Genomic DNA, 14,892 nt, shown 5'->3' on the forward strand with positions numbered 1-14,892 from the left:
AAAAAAGTATGACCTGTCTGCCCAGGGACCTGAGTAAATTTATAATATAAATTCCCAGACACTAAGTGCATATTGAAGAAAGCAGCAGCAAGTAGCAGAGAGGAGGACCTGATTATACTTGAAACATCAGTGCAAATGAGCATAAAACTCAGCTCTGAGTTTTACCCAGTTTTTCAGGGTGAAACTATAATACAAGGGGAATAGAGTTTTCCTCATGTGCCTAAAGAGTGTACACCATTTCATCTGATGGCATAGACCTAAGGCCATTTTTTGGACCTACTATGTGTCAGACACTCTGCTACCCTTTACATGTGCAATCTAATTCTTAGCTCAGAACTCTCTGCAAGACAGGTAGTAATAACAAAAAGAACGAACTTCAAAGAGGAATTTCACTTGCTCAAATTCATGGAGCTCCTCAGTGGAAAAATCTAACTCCAAATTTACTTTTTCTACTGGATTTCATGACTTATATGAAAGGACACCAGATGGCACATAATGGGGAGTTTCTACAACTTGTGCTTTTGCAAATGATGCAGCAACAGATGACTGACAGTTGTGAGGACGTGGCATTTGGAAATAGAAAACTCCAGCCTGGGTCTCTTTTCACAGACATTTACTAGCTGTGGGAATGTGGATAAACCAATTAACCTCTCTGGGCTTCAGTTTCCTAATGTGTAAAAGAGATAATTGTCATGACATTCTCTAACTTGCAGGACCATCGTGAATATCAAATGGCTACCACATGGGAAAGTGGTTTAGAAACTATAAAATGCTCTCTAAATGACAGTTATTAAGAATACTTGTCATTTGTTTCTTGACTTTTAGGGAATGTCGAAGTCAATGACACTAAACCAGTACTGAAAATGCACGTGTCTACGTTTAAAAATAATATGGTGCAGATAGCTAGCTTTGGGGTAGCTGGCTTGACAGAGGGCATAGAACTTACGAGAAGGCAGGCAAATGGATGATGTGCATATACCCAGAAAACAATGCTATTTTTTTCTGGACTGCAAAGTACATTGAGATAAGAATATGGAGGCTACCATTTTGTTGAGAAACGATGCTTCCTGTATAAAGCCAAAAGAAAGAAGAAAAACAAATTTTGGAGTGTTCTTAATGTTGTGAGAAAGGGAAATATGGCTACTCCATTTTGCTTTTGTGTTTCATTCTCCTTTCCAGGGGCCCCATGGCCCATCCTCTTCAGTCTGTAGGGACTCAGGGTCCTGATGGCAAGAGCATACTGTTTTGGACATAGAACAGAGGACACCCTAAGGCTCTCAGTGTCCTTTGGGATATTTTATGAAGGCTTGTAGGTTTAACTTAATGTCTTTCTTATTAACCTTGTTCAAATATAGAAACCCACATGGGAACAAAGAATGATAAACATTTCATTAACAATTAAAAGTACTCTTTTGGTAATTGTTTCTTTCCATAAAACATCCCCAAACCAGCCATAGCCGAAGAAGCTGAAAAGGCAATTTCCATCTCTATAATGGGCTTTCAATTTTTGGTAACAGGTTATAATTGCACATTAATTGGTACTAAATTATAATGAAGACTGGCTTTAAAATTGCTTATTACACAGATTAACAGCAAATGAGCCTGCTGTGTTTCATATTATTGTGGAAATGAACTCAAAGAATTAATGGATATCAGCTAGTTTGCAGGGCAGAATGCATTTTGCCAAAAGCAATGCACTGGTGTTTAAATCTAACCCAATTGCGGCACAATGTCATTCAGCTGTGGTGATGCTTATTTGCATTCTAGTTTACTATTAAATAAACTGGGTGAGTTTCCCAAAGTCTGGCGAGCAGGTGCAGAGCATATTGCTGGTCTTGGATACACAAATTTATAGAATGGTAGTCTCTGGCGAAAATTTTCCTAGGAGTTTCACCCAAGAATATAAAACAATGAAGGGAGCAATTAATACAGTAGATATCCTTGGCATCTAGAATAACCTCAAGGCCTATGTTCCATGGTATCCCTCTTTACATTCGCGAACTTGAAAATTATTTTCCATCACTGACAGTTGATGGTTAAATTATGTCATCTTCCTCCTTTTCTTCTCGTCTTCTGTGACTGACAGAGACAGCCCGTAACTTGAGTGTGTGGCAGGAAGAATTTAGAGGAGGGACTTTCCCCCATGAAACTTTTCTCATGACTCTCCAGCTACAGCTTTGTTATGAACTGAATTGTGCCCCCTCCAAAAAAATGTGCATGCCAAAGCCCTAAACCCTAGTACCTCAGCATGTGACTATATTTGGAGATACAGTCTTTACAAAGGTAATCAACTTAAAATAAGTTCACTGGGGGGCTAGTGTCCTTAGAAGCAGAGATGAGGACACAGATACACACAGGGGGATGACCATGTGAGGACACAGGGAGACGATGACCATTTACAAGCCAAGGAGAGAGACCTCAGAAGAAATAACCCTATCAACACCTAGGTCTCAGACTTCCAACCTCCAGAATGATAAGAAAACCAATGTCTGGTGTTTGAATCACTCAGTCTGTGATACTTTGTTACATTAGTCCTAGCAAACTAATGCAAGACTGAAGACATTTGCTAGGAAAAAAATTGCATTCAAAGGAAAACAACTCTCCAAGTTTGAGAAAGTAGCAAAAGAGAAATAACAACCAAAAAAAAAAAACCTGTATGAAATAGAAACTATAGACACTGGCTGAGGCAGCTTCCCATTTCTTTGATATCCATATACATCACACTCATAAGTGTATGGGATATACACCTTTGAAGCAAAATGGCTTGGGAACAATGATTCCCAGGAAGCAGAGGCCACTGTCCCCTAGAGTTCCAGATTTCCTTTTAATCAGACCTCTCTCTACCCAGTCAAAAAATGCATAGGAATGCTCTCTACACACGCACAACCTGCTCTGCTCCAATGAGTTCAGGAGCTTTGCTTTTTCAATTCCTGTTAGTTGGTCTGTAGAATTCTACAGCATGGTATCATACCTTGCCAAAACTTCCTTTCCCCAACATTTTGTGCAAGATAAAATCCTCAATTTTTAGCTTCATATGTAGAGATGGTCTTTCTATGTTTGGTTCAGGTTCTGGACGATGACGTATGTTCTCCATCCCGTCCAAGGGAGACTCCCAAGAGATTCCCTGAGGCTCTGAAAATAGCAAGCCAGTGGTTAAAAGTAAACAAGGAACAATGAAGGGGGCATTTTAGCTACTTTGAGAACACTTTCTCTTCCACTTCCCACTCTGAGGCTCCATCCACAAAAATGGGGGGGAAAGGTCCCCTGCAGGGCAAAGGCAGCACCTTCCTCCTGTGAGCCTGGCATTTGGGGTGTGGACGGCATCTCTTATCTACTCAACTGACTGGGAGAAATTTCATTTTAAGGAACATTCCAATCAGCAGAAGTCCATACATGCAAAACACATGAGCACTTTAAATAATGTCAAATCATGGACAAATAGAGATTTTAACCAAATTTGAGGAAAAATAATTCTCAGGTACTTGCATGGCTCACAGGCTCAGTGGCATTGATTCCTGTGGCTTCCACGTGAGGGATCAGGAAATGAAAAGCAGATCACTGAAAATCTGAATCACATCATCCATCCCCACATTCAAGGTCAGCCAATTTATTCCTCTCCCAATGACAGAACAGGTACAGAAAACTTTTTGGAACCTTCCTCCTACCCCCTTATAACATTTATTTCCTTTTTTATTAAAATACATTTGACACACCATATTGTGGTAATTTAAGGTGTCCAACATGTTGACTTGATACATTTATATATTGTCATATGATTGCCATTTTACAGCACCTCTAGCATATCACATAATTTTGTGTCTTCTTTGTGGCTGGAATGACCTTTTTTATTTTCAGTCTCTAAATTTAACTTTCATCTTCTCCTTAAGTCCAAGGAAAATAATTACAGGAACCGCCCATGTTTTGAAAGCTTGCATTTGTCACTTTGCTTTTGTGAAAGATCTACATCACTACCTGTTTTTGCCAACCAAAAAAACAAACAAACAAACAAAAAAAAACTGGACAGGATTTTCTCTTTTACAGAAAAAAGAAACATGCAAACAACATTCAACATTGGTGTTGCAGTGAGCAGAAAGAGCCAGTGCACCAGAGCAGTGAGAGTGGTGCCATCCAGCCCCTTACCCGGGATCTGCACTCAGCACCTCGGCATCCAGCTGCCAGAGCTTTGAACTGTGTGAGCATCTGGGCCTCCATTAGCAACATGTGTTCTAAGCTATCAGAAAGCCTAAGGTGGTTTTTGGTTCAGGGAATACTCGAAAATTGTTCCATGTAAATTAATGGTAATTTATGCCATTCTGACTTCCAAAAGAGTTCATAGGGAGTCATGCAGAAGATGGCAGAATAGAAGGATTACCTCATTCCCTGGGCACACCAAAGTAACAGCTACATCCCTACAACTAACACAGAAAATGACCTGAAGACTGGCAGAACAGACCTTCCACAGTTGACTATCGACAGGAGGCCACACTGAGAAAGATAGAAGGGGCAGAGACGTGGTTGGGAACCCAACCCCTGTAAGTCTAGCCACAAATGGGAAGGGCACCGCAAGCACAAGGAGGCCAAAGGATCAGACGCCATAGAAGGCATCCCTGGCATGGGGAACCTGTACTGGGAAGACAAGTCTCAATAACATTTGGCTTTGAAAAACAGTGGGGCTTAAAATTAGAAGCTTTAAAAATCAGCCAGGCTTAACCCCGGAGAGGGCAGGAGGCTGATAGGAAACTGAGTCCCTACCATAAAGAACGTAAAGAACCACCATAATAACTTGACCCAAGACAGCACAGAAGCAGCAGTTTAAAAAGTTCCAGGGGGTATAGATGAAGGAGATTGGTTGACTACTCTTAGAATGAGTGATGGAGGCTCAGGGATCTTCCCCTTCCTAAGCCTAGATAGCCATCTATCTTGCAAGTACCACGTGCCCTGCCCTAGCACTCACCTGTGGACCTGCTCCATTCAATGTGTACACCCTCCAAAGCAGATATTGCCCCACCACCCCCAACTGGAAGCCCCAGTAGGGATCAGTACCACTCCAGAGCAATTCTTCCTCTGGGGTTTAGGGGAGATAACCCCACACACCAGGCACCCACAGTGCCAACAGCTCAGTCTCTAAGGGCAATCCCTGCCCCTCAATGTACCTGCAGCAGTGACAGAGATGCTAACTGCAGACAGATAGGCTGACTACTGGCCCCACCCACCAACAGCCCCACGACAGCTTCAGGCAGGCCTCTCAACAGCATGGGGAATAAATCTTGCCCTGTGTACCCACAGCAGGCAAAGTGGATCAGTGCATCCAGCTGGGCTACAGACAGTTATGGCTCAGCCTCAATAGTAGGATGTCCACAGCCCACCCAGGGACACCTCTAGAGTTCCTAATTCTGGTGGCCAGGGGAATTGAATTGCATGACACCAATGGACTTCTTCTGATCAAGGCCACTACCTTCAAGACCAAGAGATGTAGCTGAATTACCTAATACATAGAAACGAACACAGACAGACAAAATGGGGGAGATGGAGGGATATGTGTCAAATGAAAGAATAAGATAAAAATCACAGTTAAAGAGCAAAATGAAATAGCAATAAACAATTTGCTTGATAAAGAATTCAAGGGAGTAGCCATAAAGACACACACTGGGCTTGAGAAAACAGTAGATGAGCTAAGTAAGAACCTCATTAAAGATGCAGAAAATATAAAAAAGAACCAGTCAGAATTGAAGAAGATGTAACTGAAAGAAAAAAAATACACTAGAGGGAATCAACAGCAGCTTAGGGAATGCAGAAAAACAGGTCAGCAATCTGAAAGAGAGAGTAATGGAAAGCAACCAAGCTGAACAGCAGAAAGAAAAACAGAGCAATAAAAAATAAGAATAAGTTAAGCAACTCAGCAACACCATCAAGCATAACATTCGCATTATAGAGAATGGGAAGGAGAAGAGAGAGAAAGGGGGGCAGAAAATTTATTTGAAGAAATAATAGCTGGAAACTTCCCTAATCTGGAGAAGGAAACAGCCATTCACATCCAGGATGCACAGAGAGCCCCAAACAAGGTGAACCCAAGGTGGTCCACACTGAAACACATAATAATTACAATGGCCAAAAGTAATGATAAAGAGAGAATCTTAAAAGTGGCAAAAGTACACAGTTACATACAAGAGAAATCTCATAAGGCTATGAGCTGATTTTTCAGCAGAAACTTTTCAGGCCAGGAGGGAGTGGCATGATATATTCAAAGTGCTGAAAGAAGGCGCACCTGGATGGTTCAGTCAGTTAAACGTCTGACTCATGGTTTCAGATGAGGTCATGATCTCAGAGTCATGTGATGGAGCACCACACTGGGCTGCATGCTGAGCATGGGGTCTGTTTAAGATTCTCTTTCTCCCTCTACCCCTCCCCCATGCTTTCTTTCTCTCAACACACACACACACACACACACACACACAACAAAACAAACAAAAAACAACCAAACAAAATCTAAAGTGCTGAAAGAAGAAAACCCGCAACCAAGAATACTCTATCCAGCAAGGCTATCATTCAGAATAAAAGAGAGAGAGTTTCCCAGACAAACAAAAGTTAAAGGAGTTCATCATCACTAGGCCAGCTTTATAAGAAACTTCGAAGGGAATTCTTTAAGTGAAAATAGAAGGCCATAATTAAAAGAAAATTATGAAAGGATGAAATTTCACTGATAAAAGCAAATGTATATTAAAGGTAGCAGATTAATTACTTATAAAGTGAAAAGGCTGGTTAGAACACAAAAGTAGTAAAATTATATCTACAAACATTAGCCAAGGTATTCACAAAATAAAAAGATGTAAAACATGACATCATATACATAAAAGGTGGGGCAGGGGTAAGAATTTAGTGCTTTTAGAATGTGTTTGAACTTAAGTGTCCATCAACATAGTATAGACTGCTGTACACATAAGAGGTTATATATGAACCCAATAAACACAAATCAAAAACCAATGGTAGATACACAAAAAATAACGGGAAAGGAATCCAAGCATAACACTAAAGAAAGTAACCAAATCACACTGAAAGAGAGCAATGGGAGAAGGAAAGAAGAAAACTACAAAAATAGCCAGAACAATTAACAAAATGGCAAGAAGTACATACCTATCAATAATTACCCTAAAGGTAAATGTACTTCATACTCTAACCAAAAGACAGACGGTGACTGAATGGATTAAAAACAAAAGAGAAACAAAAAAACAAGACCCATCTATATGCTGCCTACAAGGGACTCATAGCCCTAAACACACACACAGACTGAAAGTAAAGGGATGAGAAAACATACTTTGCAGATGGAAGCAAAAAAAAAAAAAAAAAAAAAAAGCTGGGATAGCAATGCTTGTATCAGACAAAATAGACTTTAAAACAAAGACTGGATCAAGAGACAAAAAAGGGCACTACATAATGATAAAGGGATCAATCCAACAAGAGGACATAAAATTGTAAATATGTATGTACACAGTATTGGAATACTAAATTACATAAAGCAAATATTAGGGATATAAAGGGAGAAATTGACAGTAAAACAATGATACCAGGGACTTCAATACCCCACTTACATCAATGGATAAATCACCCAGACAGAATGTCGATAAGGAAACAGTGACTTTGAGCATGTTAGACCAGATTGACCTAACAGACATGTATAGAATATTCCATCCCAAAGCAGCAGAATACACATTCTTCTCAAATGCACGTGGAGCATTCTCCAGAATACATCACATGTTAGGCAACAAAAAAGTGTCAATAAATTTAGAGAGACTGAAGCCATAGCAAGTCTCCATTCCAACCACAATGGTATGAAACTGGAAATCAACTACAAGAAAAAAATCTAAAAAGCCCCACAAACACACAGAGCTAAACAACATGCTCCTAAACAATGCACGGGTCAACAAATCAAAGAAAAAAATCAGACAATACATGGAGACAAATAAAAATGAAAAAACAATGATCTATAATCTTTGGGACACAGTAAAAGTAGTTCTAAAAAGAAACTTCAGAGCAATACAGGCCTACCTCAGAAAACAAGAAAAATCTGAAATAAACAACCTAACCTTACACCTAAATGAGCTGGAAAAAAAACCCAAAGATAGTGGAAGGAAGGAAATAATAAAGAGTACAAGAGAGGTTGCCTGGGTGGCTCAGTCTGACTTCAGCTCAGGTCATGATCTCACAGTTTGTGAGTTTGAGCCCCATGTCAGGCTCTGTGCCGACAGCTCAGAGCCTGGAGCCTGCTTCCAATTCTGTGTCTCCCTCTCTCTGCCCCTCCCCTGCTCGTGCGCTCGCTCTCTCTCTCTCTCTCTCTCTCTCTTAAAAATAAATAAATAAATAAAGAGTTAATACCTATTCTTCTCAAACTATACCAAAAACAGAAGAGAAGGAAAACTTCCAAATTCATTCAATGAGGCCAGGATTACCCTGATACCAAAACTACAAAAAAAGAAAACTGTAGGCTAATATCTCTGATTAACACAGATGCAAATATCTTTAAAAAATATTAGCAAACTGAACTCAGCAATACATTAAAAAAAGTCATTCACCACAGTCAAGTGAGTTTTATTGCAGGGATATAAGAGTAGTTCAGTATTTGCAAATCAATCAACATGATATACCATATTAAAAAGAGGAAAGATAAAAAACACATGGTCATCTCAATAGATGCAGAGAAACCATTTGACAAAATACAACGTACCTTAGTGATAAAAACTCTCAACAAAGTGGGTTTAGAGGGAATACCCCAATGTAATAAGGACCATACATAACAAACCCACAGCTAACACCATACTCAATAGTGAAAAACCTAAAGTTTTTCTCTAAGATAAGGACAAGATAAAGATGTCCACTCAAGCCACTTTAATTCCACACAGTGCTAGAAATCCTAGCTGCAGCCATCACACAAGAAAACGGAATAAAAGCCATCAGAATTGATAAGGGAAAAGTAAAACTGTCACATTTGCAAATGACATATATTTGGAAAAACCTAAAGACTGCACCAAAAAACCTATTAGAACTGAAAATGCAAAGTCAAAGAATACAAAATTAATATACAGAAATGTGTTGCATTTCTGTACACTAATAACGGAGTAGCAGAAAGAAAAACTAAGAAAACAATCCGAATTACAATTGCGTCAAGAAGAATAAAATAAAAGGAAGAAACTTAACCAAGGAGGTGAAACCTGTACTTTGAAAACTATAGAACATTGACTAAAGAAACTGAAGTGACAGAAACAAATGGAAAGATATTCTGTGCTCAGGGATTGGAAGAATTAACATTGTTAAAATGTCCATACTACCCAAAGCACTCTACAGATTCAGTGTAATCCCTATCGATATACCAACAGCATTCTTCACAGAACTAGAATAATATTAAAATTTGTATGGAATCACAAAGACCTTGAATAGCCAAAGTAATCTTGAAGAAGAAGAACAAAGATGGAAGTATCATAATCACAGATTTTAAGATATACTACAAAGCTATAATAATCAAAACAGTATGGTACCAGCACAAAAGCAGACATATATCAGTGAAACAGAATAGAGCTCCCCTAAATAAACCCACACCCATATGGTCAGTGAATCTATGACAAAGGAGACAAGAATATACAGTGGGGAAAAAGAGTTTTTTTTTTTAACAGTCCTTTCAACAAATGGTGTTGGGAAAACTGAACAGCTACATGCAAAAGAACAAAACTGGACCTCTTTGTTAAACCACACACAAAACTAAACTTACAGTGGATTAAGACCTATGTATGAGACCTTAAACCATAAAACTTCTAAAGGAAGACACAGGTAGTAATATCTTAGACATCAGTCTTAGCAACATATTTATGGATGTATCTCCTAGGCAAGGGAAAGGAAAGCAAAAATAAACTATTGGGACTATACCAAAATAAAAAACTTTTGCACAGCAAAGGAAACCATAAACAAAACAAAAAGGCAAGGTAGTGAATCGGAGGAGATATTTGCAAATGCTATATCTGATGAGGGATTTATATGCAAAATATATAAAGAACTTGTACACCGAAAAAAAAAAAACAGATTAAAAAATGGCCAGAGGATCTGAACAGACATTTTTCCGAAGAAGACATACTAATGGCCAACAGACACATGAAAAGATGCTGAACATCATCAATCATCAGGGAAATGCAAATAAAGATCGCAATGAGGTATCATCTTACGCCAATCAGAATGGGTAGTATCAAAAAGACAAGTAATAGCAACAGTTGGTGAGGATGTGGAGAAAAAGAAACAGTATGGTGGCAGTGGGAAAGCAAACTGGTCCAGCCACTGTGGAAAACAGTAGGAGGTTCCGCAAAAAATTAAAAATAGAACTACCATGCGATCCAGGAATTGCACTACTGGGTATTTACCTAAAGAAAATGAAAACACTAGTTCAAAAAGATATACGCATTCCTATGTTTATTGCAGCATTATTTACAATAGCCAAGATATGGAAGCAACCCAAGTGTCCATCAATAGATGAGCGGATAAAGAAGCTATGATATATATACAAGGGAATATTACTCAGCCATAAAAAGGAATGAGATCTTGCCACTGTGACAACGTGGATGGATATGGAGGGTATCATGGTAAATGAAATAAGACAGAGAAAGACAAATACCATACAATGTCACTTATATGTGGAATCTAAAAAACAAAACAAAACCAAACATTCTTTTTTTTTTTTAACGTTTATTTATTTTTGAGACAGAGAGAGACAGAGCATGAACAGGGGAGGGGCAGAGAGAGAGGGAGACACAGAATCTGAAACAGGCTCCAGGCTCTGAGCTGTCAGCACAAAGCCCGACGCAGGGCTTGAACTCACGGACCGTGAGATCATGACCTGAGCTGAAGTTGGACACTTAACCGACCAAGCCACCCAGGCGCCCCCAAACATTCTTAAATATAGAGAATAAACTGGTGGTTGCCACAGGGGAGGTGGGTGGGGGAGTGTGTGAAATAAAGGGGATTAAGAGGTATAAAATTCCAGTTACAAAAAAATAAGTCACAGAGATGAAAAGCACAGCATAAGGGATACAGTCAATAATAATATAATAACATCATTATGGTGACAGAAAAACTTGGAGTAATGTACAGAATTGTTGAATCAATATGTTGTACACCTGAAACTAAGTCACACTGTATGTAACTATACTTCAATTAAAAAAAAGAAGTTTCACAGGAATAGTCTACTTTAGGATAGTGGGGAAAACCTATATTTTATAATGTATGTTGAAACTATTCATCTCCCGGATTCATGTGGGCATATCTTCTCATGAACTACTTTCAGAAAGTAGGCTGGGGAACTTCCATGATGTCATGTATGTTGAGGCACCACTAGTCTTCCCTTTTCTACTTTTAACCTTCCCCAAAAAGTCTCAAAGGTATAGAACAGGATGGCCTACTGTGACACTCCCACCATTGAAATTCATGGTAGATTTATTTTGCAAAACCTTTTAACAGTGACAGGAAGTAACATTCTAAAAATAAGGAAACGTTTGCAGCCCTACTGTAGACCTATATCCCATTCTCTCCCTGCCCTCACCTCCCACCCTCTTACAAAGGTTTCCTAATGGGGCATATTTTGGTTTCACTTCCAAGAAGTAGGAGCCTCCCACCTATCAGACCAGGTAAATGGAGAGTTGAAATCTAGAGGACTCCATTAGGGCTGACCAAGATTAATTGCTGACAATGATTCTACCGAGGATCAGGATAGCTACCTTTTTTCCCAGATGCTGGTACACACGGCAGCCTTGCTTCACCTTTTATGGAGCACGGGAGACCAATTTCAACGGGACCTTCTCTGAAGATGTGTTCACTATCTCTTAAGCAGCGAGCCTAGATTATAAACAAAGAGTCAGACCACCCACCCTACCCACCCGCTACGGCCCCATCAGCTCAGCCTGCTGCCCTCGGGGATGAGATCCGTTTAAGAATCCTAAATGCATAGATAACCAACATCCTTCTTTCCCTCAGCATTCTTTTAGGATCTCATATGCTGTAAGAGTCTACCTATTATATTTTATACACGAACAGGCACATATTCACTTCCTTCATACTTTTCCAGGGGCTAACTGGTTTCTCCTGTACTATCTACATCATTTGGTCACAATTAAGAATGGAAGGTTAATGGATGGAAAGAGAGCTTACAAGGCAACACCAAGAGGGTTTGTTCTTAGATACAAAAATTCAATTCTAGTCCTAGTGCATGTGAGTAAATGGCAAGGCAAAAGTTGCCCTCGACTCAGTGTTCCGTGCACATTTTAGGGATGATTCTAGCCAGCAGATAGGTACAAAGCTGGTAATGAATCCTCAATGATTTCAATGAATTTGTTTCTGCCCCTGCTCATGCCACAAAGAATTTAAGATCCTAAAAATATCTATAATACAAATGCATGAAGTAAATCAATATCTCCGAGTGGGGATATGGGCATAAGGATGAAAGTCAGAGGCAAGGCAAATGCTCAGAAACAGACTCCATATTGCTCCACAGATCAAAGGGAAGGAGGACTCGAGTAGTCCTTGCTAAGTTGAAACTGGAGGAACTTAACCTAAAAGCCTTTCCTACCTGTTGAGTGCTCTCAATCATTGCCAGTGCTTCGGCCATCAGCTTCTGATTTATGCCACAAAGGTTGGCCACCTTTGTCTGGCATCTGTGATGTACGTTCATACCACATGCTGCAAAGGAGAAAGAGACACTGTGAGCCAGAGGAACAGAACTCACTGAGCGGACTTTGCACAGGTCTGCTTCAGGTACACATACATTGAAGAACGATTGGCAAATCCCTAGAGCCATCTTCCCAGCAGCAGGAGACACTGAATACAAATAAGTGAGGGCAGTGCTTCTACAATGCCACCACGCGTCCACCTCCCCTTCCCAAGACTACACACACAGACCAGAGGCTCCTGGATGTGGTGCTGGGGAAGGACTCCCACCAGAGGCAGAAGCAGAGCTTTGCTGACAGCAGAGGAAGGCTGCTGTCGGTATGCATTTAGACTATGCCATTGCTGAGAGACTAGCACCGATGCTGGCTCTCTCTGGTGAAAATGTGCCATGCCAGGATAGAAGGTGGTTCACTTCCACTCTAGATTGGAGTCCAAGTATCCCCTTCCCCACATGGGGTGCAAGGAGCTTCCCTCCCCTCTAGGCTGAAGCCTCAGCCTGTATGCATGCTGGGTGTGGTCTGTGCTTCGGGATGGGAGTGGGGAGTAGGGAAGTGGCCTGGAGGCCATTCTCCCATATGGCAGAGTTGGGCTGGTTGAACCAAATGATCTAGCTCTAAGTCCTATGATTCTCGGGGAATATTCCAATTTATGAGTCTTGAAAAAAGTGCAGTGAAGGTCTACCCTCCACTTTCTGTGATCCCGTGAGCCTTCCTGGATTGGGATGTGTGTGGACCAGGGCGTCTGTAGAAAGACAGCTACTACTTCAAGTCATTGGTTTAGAAAAATGAAATTCTGCTTATGAAACACTGCTATTACAATAAAAAAAATCTAACGTAAGATTTTCAAACTCCAGCTGATAGAATTCTGTTTTCAAGTCCTATTTCATTCTGTCAAGTCCATCAGTACCATTTGTTATAACGGCATTAGGCAAGAGAGGCTATAAAACAACGCACTTTTACTATGACCTGCTTTTTTTTTTAATATTTATTTTTGAGAGAGACAGAGACAGAATGTGAGTCGGTTGGGGCAGAGAGAGAGGGAGACACAGAATCTGAAGCAGGCTCCAGGCTCTGAGCTGTCAACATAGAGCCTGATGCGGGGCTCGAACTCACGAGCCTTGAGATCATGACCTGAACCAAAGTCGGATGCTCAACCGACTGAGCCACCCAGGTGCCCTGTACTCTTACCTGCTTATTAACCCATTTGTGTGCAAAGAGCTTAGTATAGTGGTTGGCATCAGATGCTCAACAACTACAACTTGTCTTTTATCTTCATTATCTATTCCAAAGAGATATACATTAAACTACTGAAGTGGAATTTGAGCAGGCTTCAGCCCTTAGTTTTAACTGGCTTACTCTTCCTCCAGTTCATAATAAAATAGCATTTTCTATGTAAATATAAACCAGTACTTGTCCTGGTATACTGCATGATAGAACCCAAATCCATTCGAAGTGAAATCTTTTATGTATGACTAAAGCCCTTAATATAGTCACTATGCTGTTTATAATGGCTTTCTGCCCTTGTGAATTTCAGCACGACTCCTACTGGATGTGTTTCTGCGGGTTGCACACTGGGAAGTCCCAGCTGCATTTCCTTAGTACCGTAAGGCAAAGGGAGGCAGTTGGCATGAAGCAGTGGGAAGTTTCACTTTGCTTTTTAACATGGTAGCCAGATCTAAGCTTGTCTTGGATGCTCTGGCATGAAGGCAGGCCCCACCCCCACTATGGTAATGTCCTACGTCTCTGTTACTAACCTATGAGGTGACAACTTGATCTCTTTGAGTGTAAACAGGCCCTTTGGATGATGATTTTCATGGGAATTAAAGTGGACAGAGGAAAGGAGACAGAATCAAGACAAAGGGAGGCCCTACTTAAGAAGGTGGCTTAGAAAAGAACAAGATAGAAAGAGCAGGGCCAAGGCAGAGGAACAGAGTCCAGAGAGTAGAGAGGGAGGAGAGGTGAAGTCAAGGGCATGGGGGGTGAGGACACAGGGATGTCTGTAGGTATCGGCCAGATACCTACAGAGGGTTCTGGGGAGGAAGGGAGGGAAGAAGAGGGAAGAGGGAAGAGGAAAGGAAGGGAGAGTGGAGAGGGGCTGCCTGGCATGCAGGAGGTGGGGGGAGACAGGGAAAGAGAAGGGAATGGAGGAGAAAGAACGTTAGGGAGGACGGAACAGAAACAATGGCTGTGAAACAATGGT

General features: G+C 40.6%; 1 protein-coding gene across 3 annotated transcripts in view; it reads right to left on the reverse strand.

The window, feature by feature from the left end:
- The window catches only part of PRKCQ (protein kinase C theta), a 184,107-nt gene that overhangs the window by 93,804 nt on the left and 75,411 nt on the right, over positions 1-14,892 (reverse strand). For all 3 annotated transcript variants that reach the window (XM_027073364.2, XM_053225230.1, XM_027073365.2), the window contains 3 exons: positions 12,596-12,705; positions 11,748-11,865; positions 2,972-3,132 (listed from right to left, as the gene is read on the reverse strand). In XM_027073364.2, coding sequence (XP_026929165.1) covers positions 2,972-3,132; positions 11,748-11,865; positions 12,596-12,705 — 389 coding nt within the window. The remainder of the gene's footprint in view (positions 1-2,971; positions 3,133-11,747; positions 11,866-12,595; positions 12,706-14,892) is intronic.

This window comes from Acinonyx jubatus, chromosome B4, assembly GCF_027475565.1.
Source record: "Acinonyx jubatus isolate Ajub_Pintada_27869175 chromosome B4, VMU_Ajub_asm_v1.0, whole genome shotgun sequence".
NCBI lineage: Eukaryota > Metazoa > Chordata > Mammalia > Carnivora > Felidae > Acinonyx > Acinonyx jubatus.